Here is a 14547-nt window from a genome sequence, read left to right as displayed (position 1 = left end):
GAAATGCCATTGTTTTAATTTAATTTGTCAATATACGTTATAACTATTACTAGTATTGGTATTTTGACAACCCCAAAAGATGTACCAAATAATAGGAATCTAGTACTGGTGAAAAAATTTAATATATATGTATGTATGTATGTAATGTAAAAAATGACATAATTGGGTCAAATAAGCTCAAACTCAGCTTCCATCAAGAAATGGATCCTCAGCAAAAAGGATGTTCTGGAGTGGCACTATACAGATGATATTTGAACTCCAGTGAAAGAGAGCACCTTACTTCCTCAGATGACTCATCTCCATCACCGTAGGAGAGTTCAGCAGGATGTAGCTCTCAGGGGAGATGGAGTCTAAAGATCAGTATCTGGGTATAAAAGGAAGAGTGAGGCATGACCTGAGTTCCCTCTACTGAGCTCAGACTGATGAGGGTTTAGCCATTTGGCCTGGATCAGCAGGTCAGGCCTGTACAGGTGATGAGCTCTCTGCCCAGAACAGCCCTCGACACGCAAGGTCAGCAACCACCCACCACCACTAATACCCGATTCCCAGAAGAATCCAGCTGGAGAAGGCCATGGCCATCCAGCACGAGCAGGAAGTGATCTAAAGAATCAAAATCAATTTTTTCCCCCTCGACTCAATGATGGAAATGGTTTAAATGCATTTTAACCCTCCTGATGACCACCTTCAAAGTCCAAGATCCTCATGAGGTCTCAAAACGGGATTGTACAGCATTCAGAGAGGCTTCTGGATCAGAGGAAGGCTTAACCAGGACCAACTGAATAAATTAGGCCGTAAGACCACAGCAAATGCAAAGCAGGTCCTCGCATTGTCTGAATTAAACATTATTTTTGTCTATCAGCAGAAGGATGAGGCGGCTTTAATTAAGTTAAGAGTTGCCTGAGAGACAGTTTAACAGGAGGGCATTAAAGAATACCGTAAACAAACAAAAGGAGTGGACAGATAATCCATAAGCAATTAATTAAGAGAGGAACTGTGTGGCTTCCGCACATATCAGTCACATTGAATAATTGCTGGAAAAGAGAGAGATATTTATACACTGTCCCAGGTTAACAAGTCTGTATAAGGAAAGGATGAATGAGATGAGACACAAGGCTCCCCTCCCTCTCACAGTCCTTCTCTCTCTACCAACTAAGATGCCGCAGCAGCTTGCGTGATGGTTGACAGTGATTTGGTATGCGTGATCTTTACTATTCAAGATATATTAGCTAAACCATCTGGAAGGTCAGGGAGGTAATGGCTATTGTATATTTTATGAAGGAGGCTGCAGTTAATCATAAGGATGAAGGTGATTTTTGTGAGGGGGTACATCATGGTTTTGTTCCAAACCCTGGTGAGCTTCCATGCTGTCTATACTGTCTAAACAGGCAGTATCTAATCAAAAATTAGCTTGAAATGTATATGACAAAACGAAATGAAAGAAAATAAAATCTGTTAATATTTAGAAAGTTAGGCACACTTTTAGGGGGTATATTTTATAATTTTTTGTTTAATAATACTTCACTGCTGATTAAAATATAGTTATAGAATAGAACATCTCTCCGGACTCTGTCCACCATTTTATTAAACAAACAAACAAACAAATTAGCTTCTTGCAATGGTTTCTGGAATTGTCTTATCCTTGAAGTATACATGCAATGATTTTGACCAAAATAACTTGTAATGTGTCATATTTTCACAACATTTAGAACAGACTTTATAGGCAGATCACAAGGGTTCAAAACAGAGCCATCAATAGCAGAATTATAAAAAACAAATAAATAGATTATACATCTGCATCAGCCACTGACAGATATTCTCCCAAACCATTCAAATACATCAGCCATTTCTGTCAGCTTTTGTACGAACAGCAGCTGCATTTATGTCAAGTCAAGTCAAGTCACCTTTATTTATATAGCGCTTTTAACAATACAGATTTTGTCAAAGCAACTGAACAGCATTAATTAGGAAAATAGTGTCAATAATGCAAAATGACAATAGTAAACACTCATTTTTCAGTTAAAGACAGTTCATCATTGAATTCAGGGATGTCAACATCCAGCTCAGTTTAAATAATATCTTTGCAATCATGTCAACGATATCGCTGGAAATTAAGTTATGTGACCTTTACATCTAAAACACACTTCTTAAAGCTGAAGGTAGGAATTTTTCCAATGCAAAAATGCTTTTTCTCATATTCAGGGAGAACTATAAGAGGGCCATTTTCAGGTTGATTTCTGAAAAGTGTAACACTGTGGCTCTTTGGTGCTAGCAAAACATTTCCAACCAATTTGACGGCTGCATTGACTTAACCACTAGTGTGAAATTGGTGTGGGTCTATCTGTTTGCCTGACCAATGGCAGACATGGGGGCGTGTCTGCAAAACCTGTGAAAACAGTCACTATTTTTCTATATTATACTAGAGGCACAGTAAATTACACACTTAACCTTTCAAGAATAAAAGAGCAGAACTGGATTTCCACAGTAATTTAGGTCGTTTCTAGGGACTGGGTCAATAACAAAAGCACCGTGAGATGAATTTACCTGAATTTCCACCCCATAGCCCATGTAGACTGTCACGGAGTATGTGCAGTCCACATCCGTATTGTACCAACTCCTGGCTTGCTGCAGTGTCTCTATGTAGCCTCCCGGCGATGTGAAATTGGTGTTGCATGGAGCTACATTAGAAAAGGTAGAAGGACAGAGAGAGACAGAGAAAGTGTGCATCAGTAGAGGTGAGCCTTTTCTCATTCTCTCCATTGCACTTCATTGCTTTCCCTCCCATCTTTAATTGTCCTTCAAGATTTTCTAATTTTCTGTCTGATTCAACAGGGTCAGTTTTACTGCCCTGCTGTGTAGGAGCACGTGGACAATTCAGGTGAAATGGCAGGTGAGTGACTATTTTCTGGTATCCTTGAGGTCTTTCTGCTCTGTCGGCTCCTTTATCTTCCTCTAGAGTTAAAATCTGCTTAGGGTCAAGAGATATGTTCTCGCTCCATATAAATTCATACGCTTGGCCTTAGTTATTAGGGATGTGCAGAATTACATACTTTCATAATCAAACTGTCAGTTGATTGAACAACTAGTTTAAAGGGACAAACATGTAGCCTGAATTAATTTTTTTCAGACCCCAGAATTTATTGCACAAATCTACCAAAGTCCTCATGTTAGGAGCGGCACAAAACTGCTTATCCACTGACATCTCAAAACCCACATCTTTAGGCACAAGCAGGGCAGGTAAACCTCTGAAGAGCTCTGAATTACGCATCAGGAAGCTGTGTAAAAAATATGTAAATCTAAGTCACGCTGATCATGTGAATGGTACCTGGTGCCTGCATGGTCGTAATAACCGTTGTGGTGATGATGGTGGAGGTGGTGGTCTCCTCATCCAAATCCCCAGACATTGATGATGCTTTTACAGCAACATCACTTCCTGGAGTGCCATGTTCTACCTTGAGTATTGAGGACTTTTCTTTGTCTCTTTTCAGCAGGATTGTTGCATCTTTGGGCTCGTTGTTTAAGGTCGGAGTGACATCTCCTCTGTCTGATTGTTTGGAAGCAGGCGGTGCGGATGTGTGCACGTCAGTGGTGGTCCCTGACGCTACAGTCATGGACACGGGTGGTTCCTCCGTCCTTCTGCTCTGTGTTTCAGCTGAAGGTTTGTGTTGGATGTTGGGCACGTGTGGCTGGGTGAGGGCGGCGGCTGATGGAGCCAGTGTGGTGGTTCTGGGAGCTGCTACATCAGATATTGGAGGTGCGTCCTTGTGTGGGACCAGCTGTGTGGACGGATTCTGGAGGAGATGGGAATTAGACGATGGCATTGTGGGATGGTGAGCTGCCCCTCCGCTGTCCTGAAAATACTGCTCATGGCTTTGGCCCCGAGGGTCGTAAGGCGGGTAGGGCTTAAAAGGTGGATGGTGGTCGAGGCCATTGTTAGGGGGAGCCGTTGTGAACAGGGGCAGGCCTCTGTCTGTGTCCTGTGTGGTGTGATATGGATTGGACCTGTCCTCTGCTTCCAGCTGATCTCCTCTTTGGGTGACTGCCAACCTCCTGTCCATAAAAGAACCTGGAAGAGAGAGTCAATACAAGCTCATTATGAAATATACATACAGTGAGTTTAGAATAGAGTTAATCTCACCAAAAACATAATTTCTGATGTACATTGATGAAAGATTTTTTATTTGATATTTCAGTGATGCTAAACAATCCTAAACAATCACATTTATTTCTATAGCACTTTTCATATTGACCAAGTGCTTTTACATTATAAAATAATATCAGTAACATAAAACAATATAACATAAAACCACACTTAATTCCCCCATAAGCAATTGCAAAATGATAATTCTCCAAAAGTCACTAAAACACAGAAAATTGATAACTAAAGCATAAAGCAACACAGCTTGCTAAACTATTAAAAATATAGGTTCATGTCCATATAACCATAGTAATATAATTAGGGCACACTGTTTAGGTGGGGGGACTGTGTCCCACTACTGACAAAAGGCTAGATACCACCCTGGCAAGAGAGCATGAAAAGCATAAAAAACAAAACAAAGTTCCATCGTAAGTAACTTGCGATTTTATGTTTCAACCAGAGATTGTCAATAGAGAGGACAAAATACTGTTGTGTACCTTTAAAAATGTTTAATCCAAGTAACCGAATGAAATTAATAAATATGGCATGAACAATACGGACTACATTTACATTTTCATCAAAAAAAAAAAACATTAAAAGCTTTAAAAATGAACAATGATTTAGAGCTACAAAAATAACTTGGGTGTTCAAACAACTATAGTCGTTTTTAACATATTTCAAAGCCAGGCACCCTACCTTGTGTTAAGCTTTACAACAAATTTCCACTCTATACCACCCAAGAAGAGGAGGACTGTGCAACTTATACGGCTCGTGACGCTTTGTGGTTCAGCCATATGAAATTGCAAAGCATTCAAACTGTGGGGTCAGAACCCCTAGCACATTAACAAAATGGAAATGTATCTGCTAAATGGATTATGATTGGAGATGCTTTGAAAACGCCTTTGAGCATGTGGAGGGAAAAAAATAAACCCCTTCACCATAATTGTTCATTTGAATGCTCTCTCTCCTCCCTTGCCAATTAATGAGTCCAAACCATCATCAGGCGGCACGTCGTAATGAGTGGATTTGAGAAGTGTAGCGGAGAAAATGGATCTCCTCCACCTGCACCTGGTGAGATGTAATCAGCCGGCCTTCAGGAGGCTGCTGCGTGCTGGGGAAACTTTTGATTTCACAATGCTTCATTTGCACCCTAATAGCTCTCATTCTGTTTTCCGACTTACTAATAACAATCTGCTTCCCGGTGTATCTGAAGCGTGTTCCCACGAAAGGAACAGAAAGGAGAGGATGATATCTCAAACTGAATGGAACCGACAGGCTATTTTCTTCTCCTTATCCTATCCTATGAAGTGTCAGAGGCAAAAGATACACATCGTTTCGCTGAGCGGTGATGTGTGTTTTATGAGAGATTGACTTCACTTTGAGGGTAAAAATCACATCGACATCTAACGCATCACTCAGATCCAGGCAAAATGACACATGAGAGACAAAGAAAAGGGCAGAAAGTCCTCAATTCCTGTCATCTATTTAGAATTCAGTAGGGGTTTGATTTGTAGATCAAACCCCAAAACCATTTGGGTTTTTTTGACGAGAAGACCAAAACGCAAATGTCCTGAGCTCTAAATTTCAATCAGGGCTTTGCTTTATGATTAATTTATTAGCTGTGCTCTTACATGAGTAATTATGAAATAACCGATGTCAAATTTCAAGGTTGTTAAATTAGACAGGCTGAATGTAATGAATGTGCCTAATGTTACAAGGTGAATTATTATCCATTTCACCCAGAACACGAACATTTCTGGAAAGAACCACTCGCGAAAGTTTGTATCTTGGGAGTTCCTGACTTATAAAAAGCTTCTGAAATCACTATGCATATCACACTCAATGTCACAGGGATTTTGTGTTGAAAAAAAACAGCATTCCCAAAAGCTTCCCAGTGGAAAGTCCCATATATCCCCTGCACTTCACATAACCACAGCGGTTCATAGTCTAGGCTCCACTAAAAACTCCAGGCAAGACCAAACAGACGTGGTGTGCTGAGGCAGGAGAGTGTTTGATTTGCTCCATTAGTGCTGGTGGAGTATAAACAGAATCTCTCAGACTGACTTCACTGTCTGTTCAAAGGTCCCTCAGTGCTGTGCTCTTCAATGGCTGGATTTGACTTTTAAATGACCATGAGCCTGCCTTAGAAGCTTTTTACACAAACCAGCGGGGGAGTGTGGGCTTTGTTTTTCCCTCTGTTGCATTTTCTCTTAACTTGCAAATAGGTATGTTCACTGAACTCCTATTTAAATAGCGCCCTTTATGCGCGAAACACAATGAAGGAAGAATTACTGCAAATAACAGCTGGAGGGAGAACTGGGGTGTCATTCATTTTTATGCAAAAAGTTGCCCTGAGACATCTGTAAAGAAGCATATAATTTACTAGTCATTATTTATAAGAAGCTTTCATCCAAAGTGACTTACAGTAGCCTACATGTATTACCTGGGCAACCCCGCTAGTGCAATCTGGGTTCTTTGCTGCTTTCACAATCTCCAAAAAATTGTCCTATTTTTGAGTTCATAAGTTGTCCCCAAGAGTTTTTGTACTTTAGGTGCATCCCAGTTCACATACTTATGCACTATTCTAGACGTTTTTAGTATAAATAGTGTGAAGAGTGTGTTCTCAAAAAGAATATGTGCACTTCCCAGATGTTGCACTTGATGAAATGTGGAATGTTGGACCTTTCATGATGCATTTCCAAACTGTCGCAGCTTTAATTACATGCTAGAGGGGGCGGGGCTATTCATACACTAGATGGTGGTAGGGCTGTAGTACTCGAGTCCGGTCTCGGACATTTTTCTGTCATCATTGCAAAAAAAAATAAAAAACTCCACTGTTATCACACATAGCAGAATTTCCTCATATCGTGCAGGACTATTAGAAAGGCAAAATCAATGCAAATCAGTGGATATGTCTGCTATAATAGGATAGGTGTGTTAAGGCCAGTTGGAGCTAAACTCTGCAGGGCATTGGCCCTCCAGGATCTAGTTAGGAGACCCCAGTCCTACAGAGTTGTTACTTTGCACATGCTTTTTGATCATTACAAATAATAATGTAAAATGATTTTCTTAGAATAGGATATATGCTGTCTCTCGCATCACATACATTATCAAGAGTTAAGTATGTGGTCTTGAAGAGGATCCTTTTTTTTCTCTCTCATTTGGACTCGGTCTTGACTTGGACTCGAAACTTTTGGACTTGGACTTGACTTGGACTCAAACCTCTTTGGACTCGTCTCGACTAGTCCTGGTCTTGGACTTGTCTTGGACTCGACAAAGCTGGAGTTGACTACAGCTCTAGATGGTGGTGTACGTGCATCATTTGGGACACAACTTTTGTATGCACTTGTAGCACTATTACACTTGTGTCTTAACCAACCCTGACAGCGATACACGACAAGTGACAGGAGATTCTATTTGGGAAAAGGGTTTCTATTTTTGTGACGTCGTGGCAGGAACAACAGAAAACAAACTATGACGATGATAATCTCAGGTACTGAGTATGTGCTTTTTGATTGACTTTTCATTGAGCAGCACTGCATCTGGTGTGGACAGACAAATTGCTTGTCACTGGAATCTCATCGCATCGCATCTGGTTAGGACACGGTGTTACATTCACACAAAAGGCTTTGCGAATTCACACAAAACAGAAGCTTGCAACAGTAAGGTCACAGGTTTGATTCCCAGAGAATGCATGGACCAATAAAAATGTTTGCCTTAAAGGGTTACTCCACCCCAAAATGAAAATGTTGTCATTAATCACTTAACCCCATGCCGTTCCAAACCCATAAGAGCTTCGTTTGTCTTCGGAAAACAATTTAAGATATTTTTGATGAAAACCGGGAGGTTTTGAACAAAAACAGCGCATCCGCGCAGCGCAGCTGACACAGAAGAGCGTAGGGGAGCGCGAGGCACAAAGTAACGCGGGGCAAGTTGTAACACACGTGGTTTAAATATTTCCACACATGCTACCATAACCAAATTTACAGCATTTACTAGTTACTATATCAACATTATATAGAGAAAAAAAGTGCGCCAAAATTCAAAAGTCTTTTGAAGATATCGATGAACATTTATTTTACCATAATAAAATTATATTTCTGGCTTAAGTACATTTTTCATCTCAGTTTTTATTACTCATTTAAAATGAGACAAATCTGCTATTATTTTAATCTCCAATCTGTTATTTATCAGTTTAAATTATTTTTTAATGCTTCGCTAACTATCAGTAGACAGCAACCGGTTTTAAATTCCAGTTTCGCAGATGGGGCATGTTGTAACACTACGTTACAATGTGCCCTGCCGTGCTATTCTATGACATTAGCAATGTAATTTACACTATTTACTTTAATAAATTTTAAATGATAAATGACGAGAAACAGGTGAATAAAGACTGACAGTCAATGTTTAAGGTTAAGAAATTATTATTTCAAGACATGTAAAGCATTTTGGCTAGTTTATGTGGGCCGTCCCAAGCATGGTTGCAATGTGTTCATTGTCAAACTCCAAAATCAGGTTATTTTTAATTCTTAAAAGACGCCATTATTTTATTTGAAATAAATCATTCTTTAATTTTATTGACAAAATATTTTAGTTTGTCTTGTATATTTTTTTCATTAGATCAGATAACATTTTAAGCTGTTATATGGTCATGTTACAACGTGCCCCTCAGATGTTACAATGTACCCCACCTACGGGGCATGTTGTCACATTTCACTTCCAATTTTTGAGGGTAAATAAAGAAAAACGTATACACTGTAATTATGAAACAAAGCGACATATTTGTACTAGACAAGTGTGAAAATACTGTGGATAAAAAAATTATACTCTGAACCCCATGTGGATTTACACAATTTGATAAAGTCAAAAAGTGTTACTTTGTGCCCCGCTCTCCCCTACGCTGCTTGCGTTCAGCGGATATTCTCCAAAATGGCGCTACGGTGATGCGGAGAGACACAGAGACGAATTGTTGAATAAAGTCGTTCTTTTTGTTTCCTTCACGTACAAAAAGTATTCTCGTCACTTCATAATGTTACGGTTGAACCACTGATGGCAGATGGACTATTCTGATGACGTCTTTCATACTTTTCTGGACCTTGACAGTGTTATTTACTTGGCAGTCAATGGGACAGTCACAAGCCTCCCGGTTTTCATCCAAAATATCTTAAATTGTGTTCCGAAGACGAACGAAGCTTTTACGGGTTTGGAACGACACAGGGGCAAGTGATTAATGACCAAATTTTCATTTTGGGGTGGAGTAACCCTTTAAATGCACTGCAAGTTGCTTCAAATTTTTTTAAAATCTGTAACACTTTAGTTTACAGGGACCAATTCTCACTATTAACTAGTTGCTTATTAGCATGCCTATTATTGACATATTGGCTGTTTATTAGTACTTATAAAGCACTTATTCGGCATGACCATATTCTAATCCCTAATCCTACCCAATATCTAAATTTAACAACTACCTTACTAACTATTAAGCAGCAAATTAGGATTTTATTGATAGCTAATAGTTAATGGTTTGTTAATAGCGAGAATTGGACCTTAAAATAAAGTGTGACAAAAAAAATCTAACAAGTACATGACAAAATAATAATATAATATATACACATCCCATTCCTGAGGCAATTATTTTTTATATATTTTGTACATTTACTACTACTAAAATTTATATTATTTATTATTTATTATTTATTAAAATGTATAATATATTTGTTATTTGTAAATGTATTATTTATTCTTTTGAAATAAAACTATTAAATCCATTACAATACACATGAAAGATTGTCTATAAGTTTATTACAAGTCTATGGAACAGAAGAAGAGGAAACTAATACTGTGTTAAATACTGTGTTAAAATACTTTCTCTAAGCTCAAAGAGCAGCATCTAAGGCCCATCAAGACACAGAGGGGCTTTATCTCCCAGAGCTCATGTATCAGCTGTGTGACCGGAGGAGGGATTGTTTGACTTTGACAGTAAAGGTTGATGGGTAGCAGACGGACAGTTTTCTGTGATGTCTTTTCACATGCCACCCAGCAAATCTTTTACTCAATGTTTGCTAGCCACTGTTTGCATTGATTAAAGTATAGCCGCCTCCTTACAAGGATGTTTGTCTGTCCCAGCCCTAAGTGAGTTTTGATAACAGCTCAGTAAAGAGACGTTGTGGGTACTGTGCTTCAAGAGAACGAAACAGACGGTGAGAAAAAGGAGACAGAGAGACAGATACAGAGAGAAAACACACACCACAAGCCACAAGGCATCTACTGAAAACTGTAAAAAAAGAGAAGGAGTGTGAGGCAAAGCACTCCCCTCCCCATTGTGTACAGCTAGCATCAATAATGCACCAGGGAAACTAACACAGCGCCTCCCTCACAGCTATACGTCTGCTCCAGCTCCCCGCGCCTCCACTGTGAAGGCAAAAACAAAAACCTCCAGGAAGTAGCACACTCCCAAGTCTAAGTTATGAAAAAGAAAACAAGTGGAAAAAAAACCAAATCAAGCTTCACTTCTGCTTGAGCAAGTAACTAGCATAGGCTTCTCTGACACATCTGACATTACTAATTTAAGTTGAGCTGCTAGAAGTGGCAATATAGGAAAATACATAAAATTGTTTAAATGAGTGACTATGCCACTCTTTATCACAACCTTGCTAAAAGTGCCAGTACGTGCGCTCATTGGCGCCCCTTCAGCTGGTGGCGCCCTAGGCGACCGCCTTGCTCGCCTATGCCTAGAAACGGCCCTGCACACAGCTCTTTCAGAACACAAAGATGGTAATAACAAAATGCTTGCTAGAGAACCAAAAACTGTTTAAAATCAGTTTGAATGGTGGTCACAACCCCCTTTTACTTTTCTAATATTACATATTTCCAAGTTAAGCAGGATTTTAAATAAGATATTAAAGTGGAAATTAGTGAAAAGTGGGTTTTATTTTACACCTGAATGGAGCCAGATTGAATAAAAGTTTGTTAAAACTTCTAAATTAAGCTATTAGGGTACTGATTAAGAGTGTACAACAGTCTGTGTGGGCTAAGCGACAGAAGTGGAAAAGAAAAGTCATTTTAGGGGAAGAGCAAGTTATTGCAATTTGATTAATGAGGCACTTACAATGGAAGTAAACTGGTCATTTGTAAATGTGAAGATACGGTTTCAATAGTGTAGCCACAATATGTAAACAGTATGTGTTGTTAACATTTTAGTGTGGAAAAAAAAAAGTTTCTATGTGAAGTTACAGACTAAAGCCCTATTCGCACGGGATTAGTATTACCTGGTGGCCTCCAGTCATTTGTAATAGTTGCGAAGGTGCAAATCGGTCATGTTTGTAATTTGTAAAGTAAAAATTCCTCTGCAAATGACCTACCATATTTCGCCGAATGCCAAGGTCCTGTGATAATATTAGTCCCGTGCGAATCGGCATCTCTGTGATTTGGCGGGTCGTATATAATTTTTTCGAGGTTTTTGTTTCCTGTGCGCCTTTTCATCCATCTTTCGTTAAGAATGAAGCTGCGTTGGAGTGTTTGATAGTATTTTGGGTGCAGTCATATCGCTATACAATACAATTTGCAGAAAGAGAAAGCTGAAAAGGTTTTGAGGTTAATGTGTTACAAATAAATCAAGCATAAAGCTTGAGAAATTATTTTAACCTGGTGAAATGTAAATGACGCAGGGTACAAAACTATATTAGTTTTTTTTTTTTTTTTATCCATCTAACCGGACCATAGAACTGAACTCTCAAGGCCTTGACATCGTATCTGGGATATAAGTCAGTAAATTCTATCAGTAAAATCACTTATCCCATGCAAAAGCACCACATGTAATTCAGATGTGTGTATGGGGGGGGACACACAAGGTCAAGTATTATCTGGGGACACACAAGGTCCCCAGATAATACTTCTCCCGTGTGAATAGGGCTTAATTTGGGTTTGGTAAGATTTTTAATGCTTTTGAAGATTTCTCTATGCTCACCAAGTCTTCATTTATTTATTCAAAAATACAGTAAAACATTAATATTATAAAATATTGTTAGAATTTAAAATAATTGTTCTATTATAATGTATTATATAATAAAAATGAATTTATTCCTGTGATGGCAAAGCTAAATTTTAAGCAGAAATTACTCCAATCTTGAGTATTAATGATTATGAGTGTTGGAGTGGTGCTTAATATTAGATATTTATTTTTAGGATTCTTTGATGAATATAAAATTGTTCAGAAGAGCAACATTTGAAATTTTTCTGTATCCATGTAAAATCAGTTTTGATCATTTTAACGTGTCCTTCATGATTACAAGAATTATAAAAAAATTAATAAAATTGACCCCAAACATGTTTTGTTTTTTAAATAAAAATATAAGCTTTGCATTTTTGCTTTTATATCCTCCAAAAATTGGTTCTATTTATTTCCATTGTAAGTGCCAATTTTTAGAAAAAACAGAAAGAGGGACCATGAGAATGATTTTCTATGGTAATCAAGACTATCGATTCAACTTGACATGTATTGAACCTGGAATATTCTTTCAACTCTCTCAAATCCATATGTAACAACTGCACGCATCTGCTTACACACACACACACACACACACACACACACACACACACACAACTCTCTTTATCCCCAGAGGAAACATGAAAGAATGTCACTTCAGTTATGATGAGCCCTTTCAGAGAGCATGAGGGAAAGGTGGGGTAAGCGATCTCTGGTAGCCAATGTTGACATTTGAAATCACCAAAACAAACATGCCCCTACCCCAAAAGGGTCTCACCCCTATTTTGATAGCTCCGCCCCACACATACGTACACAACCCAGGCAATGATTAGCTCTGTGAAACAAAGCAAATCCAATGTTACACCGTGTCTACACCGGACGCGAGTGGCGCGGTGCGACAAAATACTATAGACCTCATAATCAGTGATGCTGTCTACACCATAGATATATATACATATCTATGGTCTACACTGGATGCGGCACAACATGGCAAATCCCCGACAGAAAACTGCTGCTGCGTTCTATTCATGACGTATTGACACAAATTTCAAATGATTTTCAACGTTCACTTTGTCACGTCCATTGTAAGTTACTAGACAGGTATTAGCTGTTGCGGTCGCAGACCCGGTATTACTCACCTATCGAGAAGAAACAAAGCAACCTCGCCGTCCGATCGCAGGCCTTCCGCTCCTTGAGTTCTCTCCAGTGCTGGAAAGCTGATCCGATATTTACACGGGTCCTACTTCTTGCCTTATGCCTTCGTTTGTTCTGCAGACGTTTTCCTCTTTTTGTTTTTATCTGCCATCTCTATCTTTCTGTCGCTCGGCTCGACTAATGTCCGTCCTGTGCACTGAACTCTCTCTCTCCTCCACATCATGAGTAGACACGCTGCTGATTGGCTACAAGTTTGTTTTGCTATTCGGCCCAAATCAGTTTTCTAAAGCGTTTTTGAAAAATCGCTTACCCCACCTTTTTAAGGGGAGAAGTGAGATGAGGTGGCTACATCACCCCCTTTGTGTCTTCCCCACTCACAGTTCAACACTTACACTCCACACACACAAGGCTTCATAATTAATCTATTTGGATGGCAGAGAGCTGCTCACAGACTCCAATTATATGGAGAGGGAGAGACTCAGAGGTGAGTAATCACTTCCACAGTACACTATATTGTCTTCACATACACAAACTCTTAAATGTTGTTTTCATATTATGTAGCTTTAATATGACTCGTTATATAATGTTTGAATTATTTATCAATATATTTAAGGATAATTTATCAATATACAATAACAAACCATATATTCAACCCAGAATTATATTCATACATGTAACTAAAGTATCTATCTCTGTGACAGTGTTGTCATTGTTGACTGAAACGAAAAATGACTTTTAACAGTGTTGTTAATTGAAATAAAGCTGAAATAAAATAAAACTTAAATATTAGATGAAATCTCATATTTCAACAACAAATAGAAAATGTATCATTTAGAAGTTATTGTACAGTAAAAACTGTATTATGTGTAATTTACATGTTTGCATACATTTTTTAAAGTTGAGTGTTGATTTTTACTGTATATTTAAAAATAAATAGTAATTACATTTAAGTTTGGGCTCTCTTGTTAATTGTAACCTTATAGTAATGTAAAAGGGCTCCCTATAGTTTAGAGCATAAGCTGAGGTAGATTTTTATCCCTAAGAAATGTTTAATTATAATTGAATATATTTAAAGAAAGAGCAATTTGTTCAGTAAACCAAAATAAACCATGTTTAGTTTTTTCCCTCTGCTGTACCGAAACCATATAGAACCATCAGGTTTTTGTACCGTTACACCCCTAACATATATACATACATACACACACACACACACACACACACATATATATATATATATATATATATATATGTGTGTGTGTGTGTGTGTGTGTGT

At 38.4% G+C, this 14547-nt stretch overlaps 1 protein-coding gene across 4 annotated transcripts in view; it reads right to left on the bottom strand.

Moving 5' to 3' along the window:
• Positions 1 to 2261: 2261 nt before the first annotated feature.
• The window catches only part of LOC107592594 (seizure protein 6-like), a 104382-nt gene continuing 92096 nt past the window's right edge, over positions 2262 to 14547 (bottom strand). For 2 of the 4 annotated variants that reach the window (XM_016282122.1, XM_016282125.1), the window contains exons 2-3: positions 3323 to 4063; positions 2322 to 2675 (exon numbers count right to left, since the gene is read on the bottom strand). In XM_016282122.1, coding sequence (XP_016137608.1) covers positions 2449 to 2675; positions 3323 to 4063 — 968 coding nt within the window. In that variant the 3' untranslated portion in view covers positions 2322 to 2448. Of the gene's footprint in view, positions 2676 to 3322; positions 4064 to 4831; positions 4915 to 14547 lie in introns of those variants that run through there. The other 2 variants (XM_016282123.1, XM_016282124.1) reach the window with 2 other exon arrangements.

The sequence above is a fragment of the Sinocyclocheilus grahami genome, unplaced genomic scaffold (assembly GCF_001515645.1).
Source record: "Sinocyclocheilus grahami isolate Dianchi unplaced genomic scaffold, SAMN03320097.WGS_v1.1 scaffold155.1, whole genome shotgun sequence".
In the NCBI taxonomy this organism is placed as follows: Eukaryota; Metazoa; Chordata; class Actinopteri; order Cypriniformes; family Cyprinidae; genus Sinocyclocheilus; species Sinocyclocheilus grahami.
Note: the sequence above shows the minus strand (reverse complement) of the source record. Positions and strands in the feature narration are given on the sequence as shown.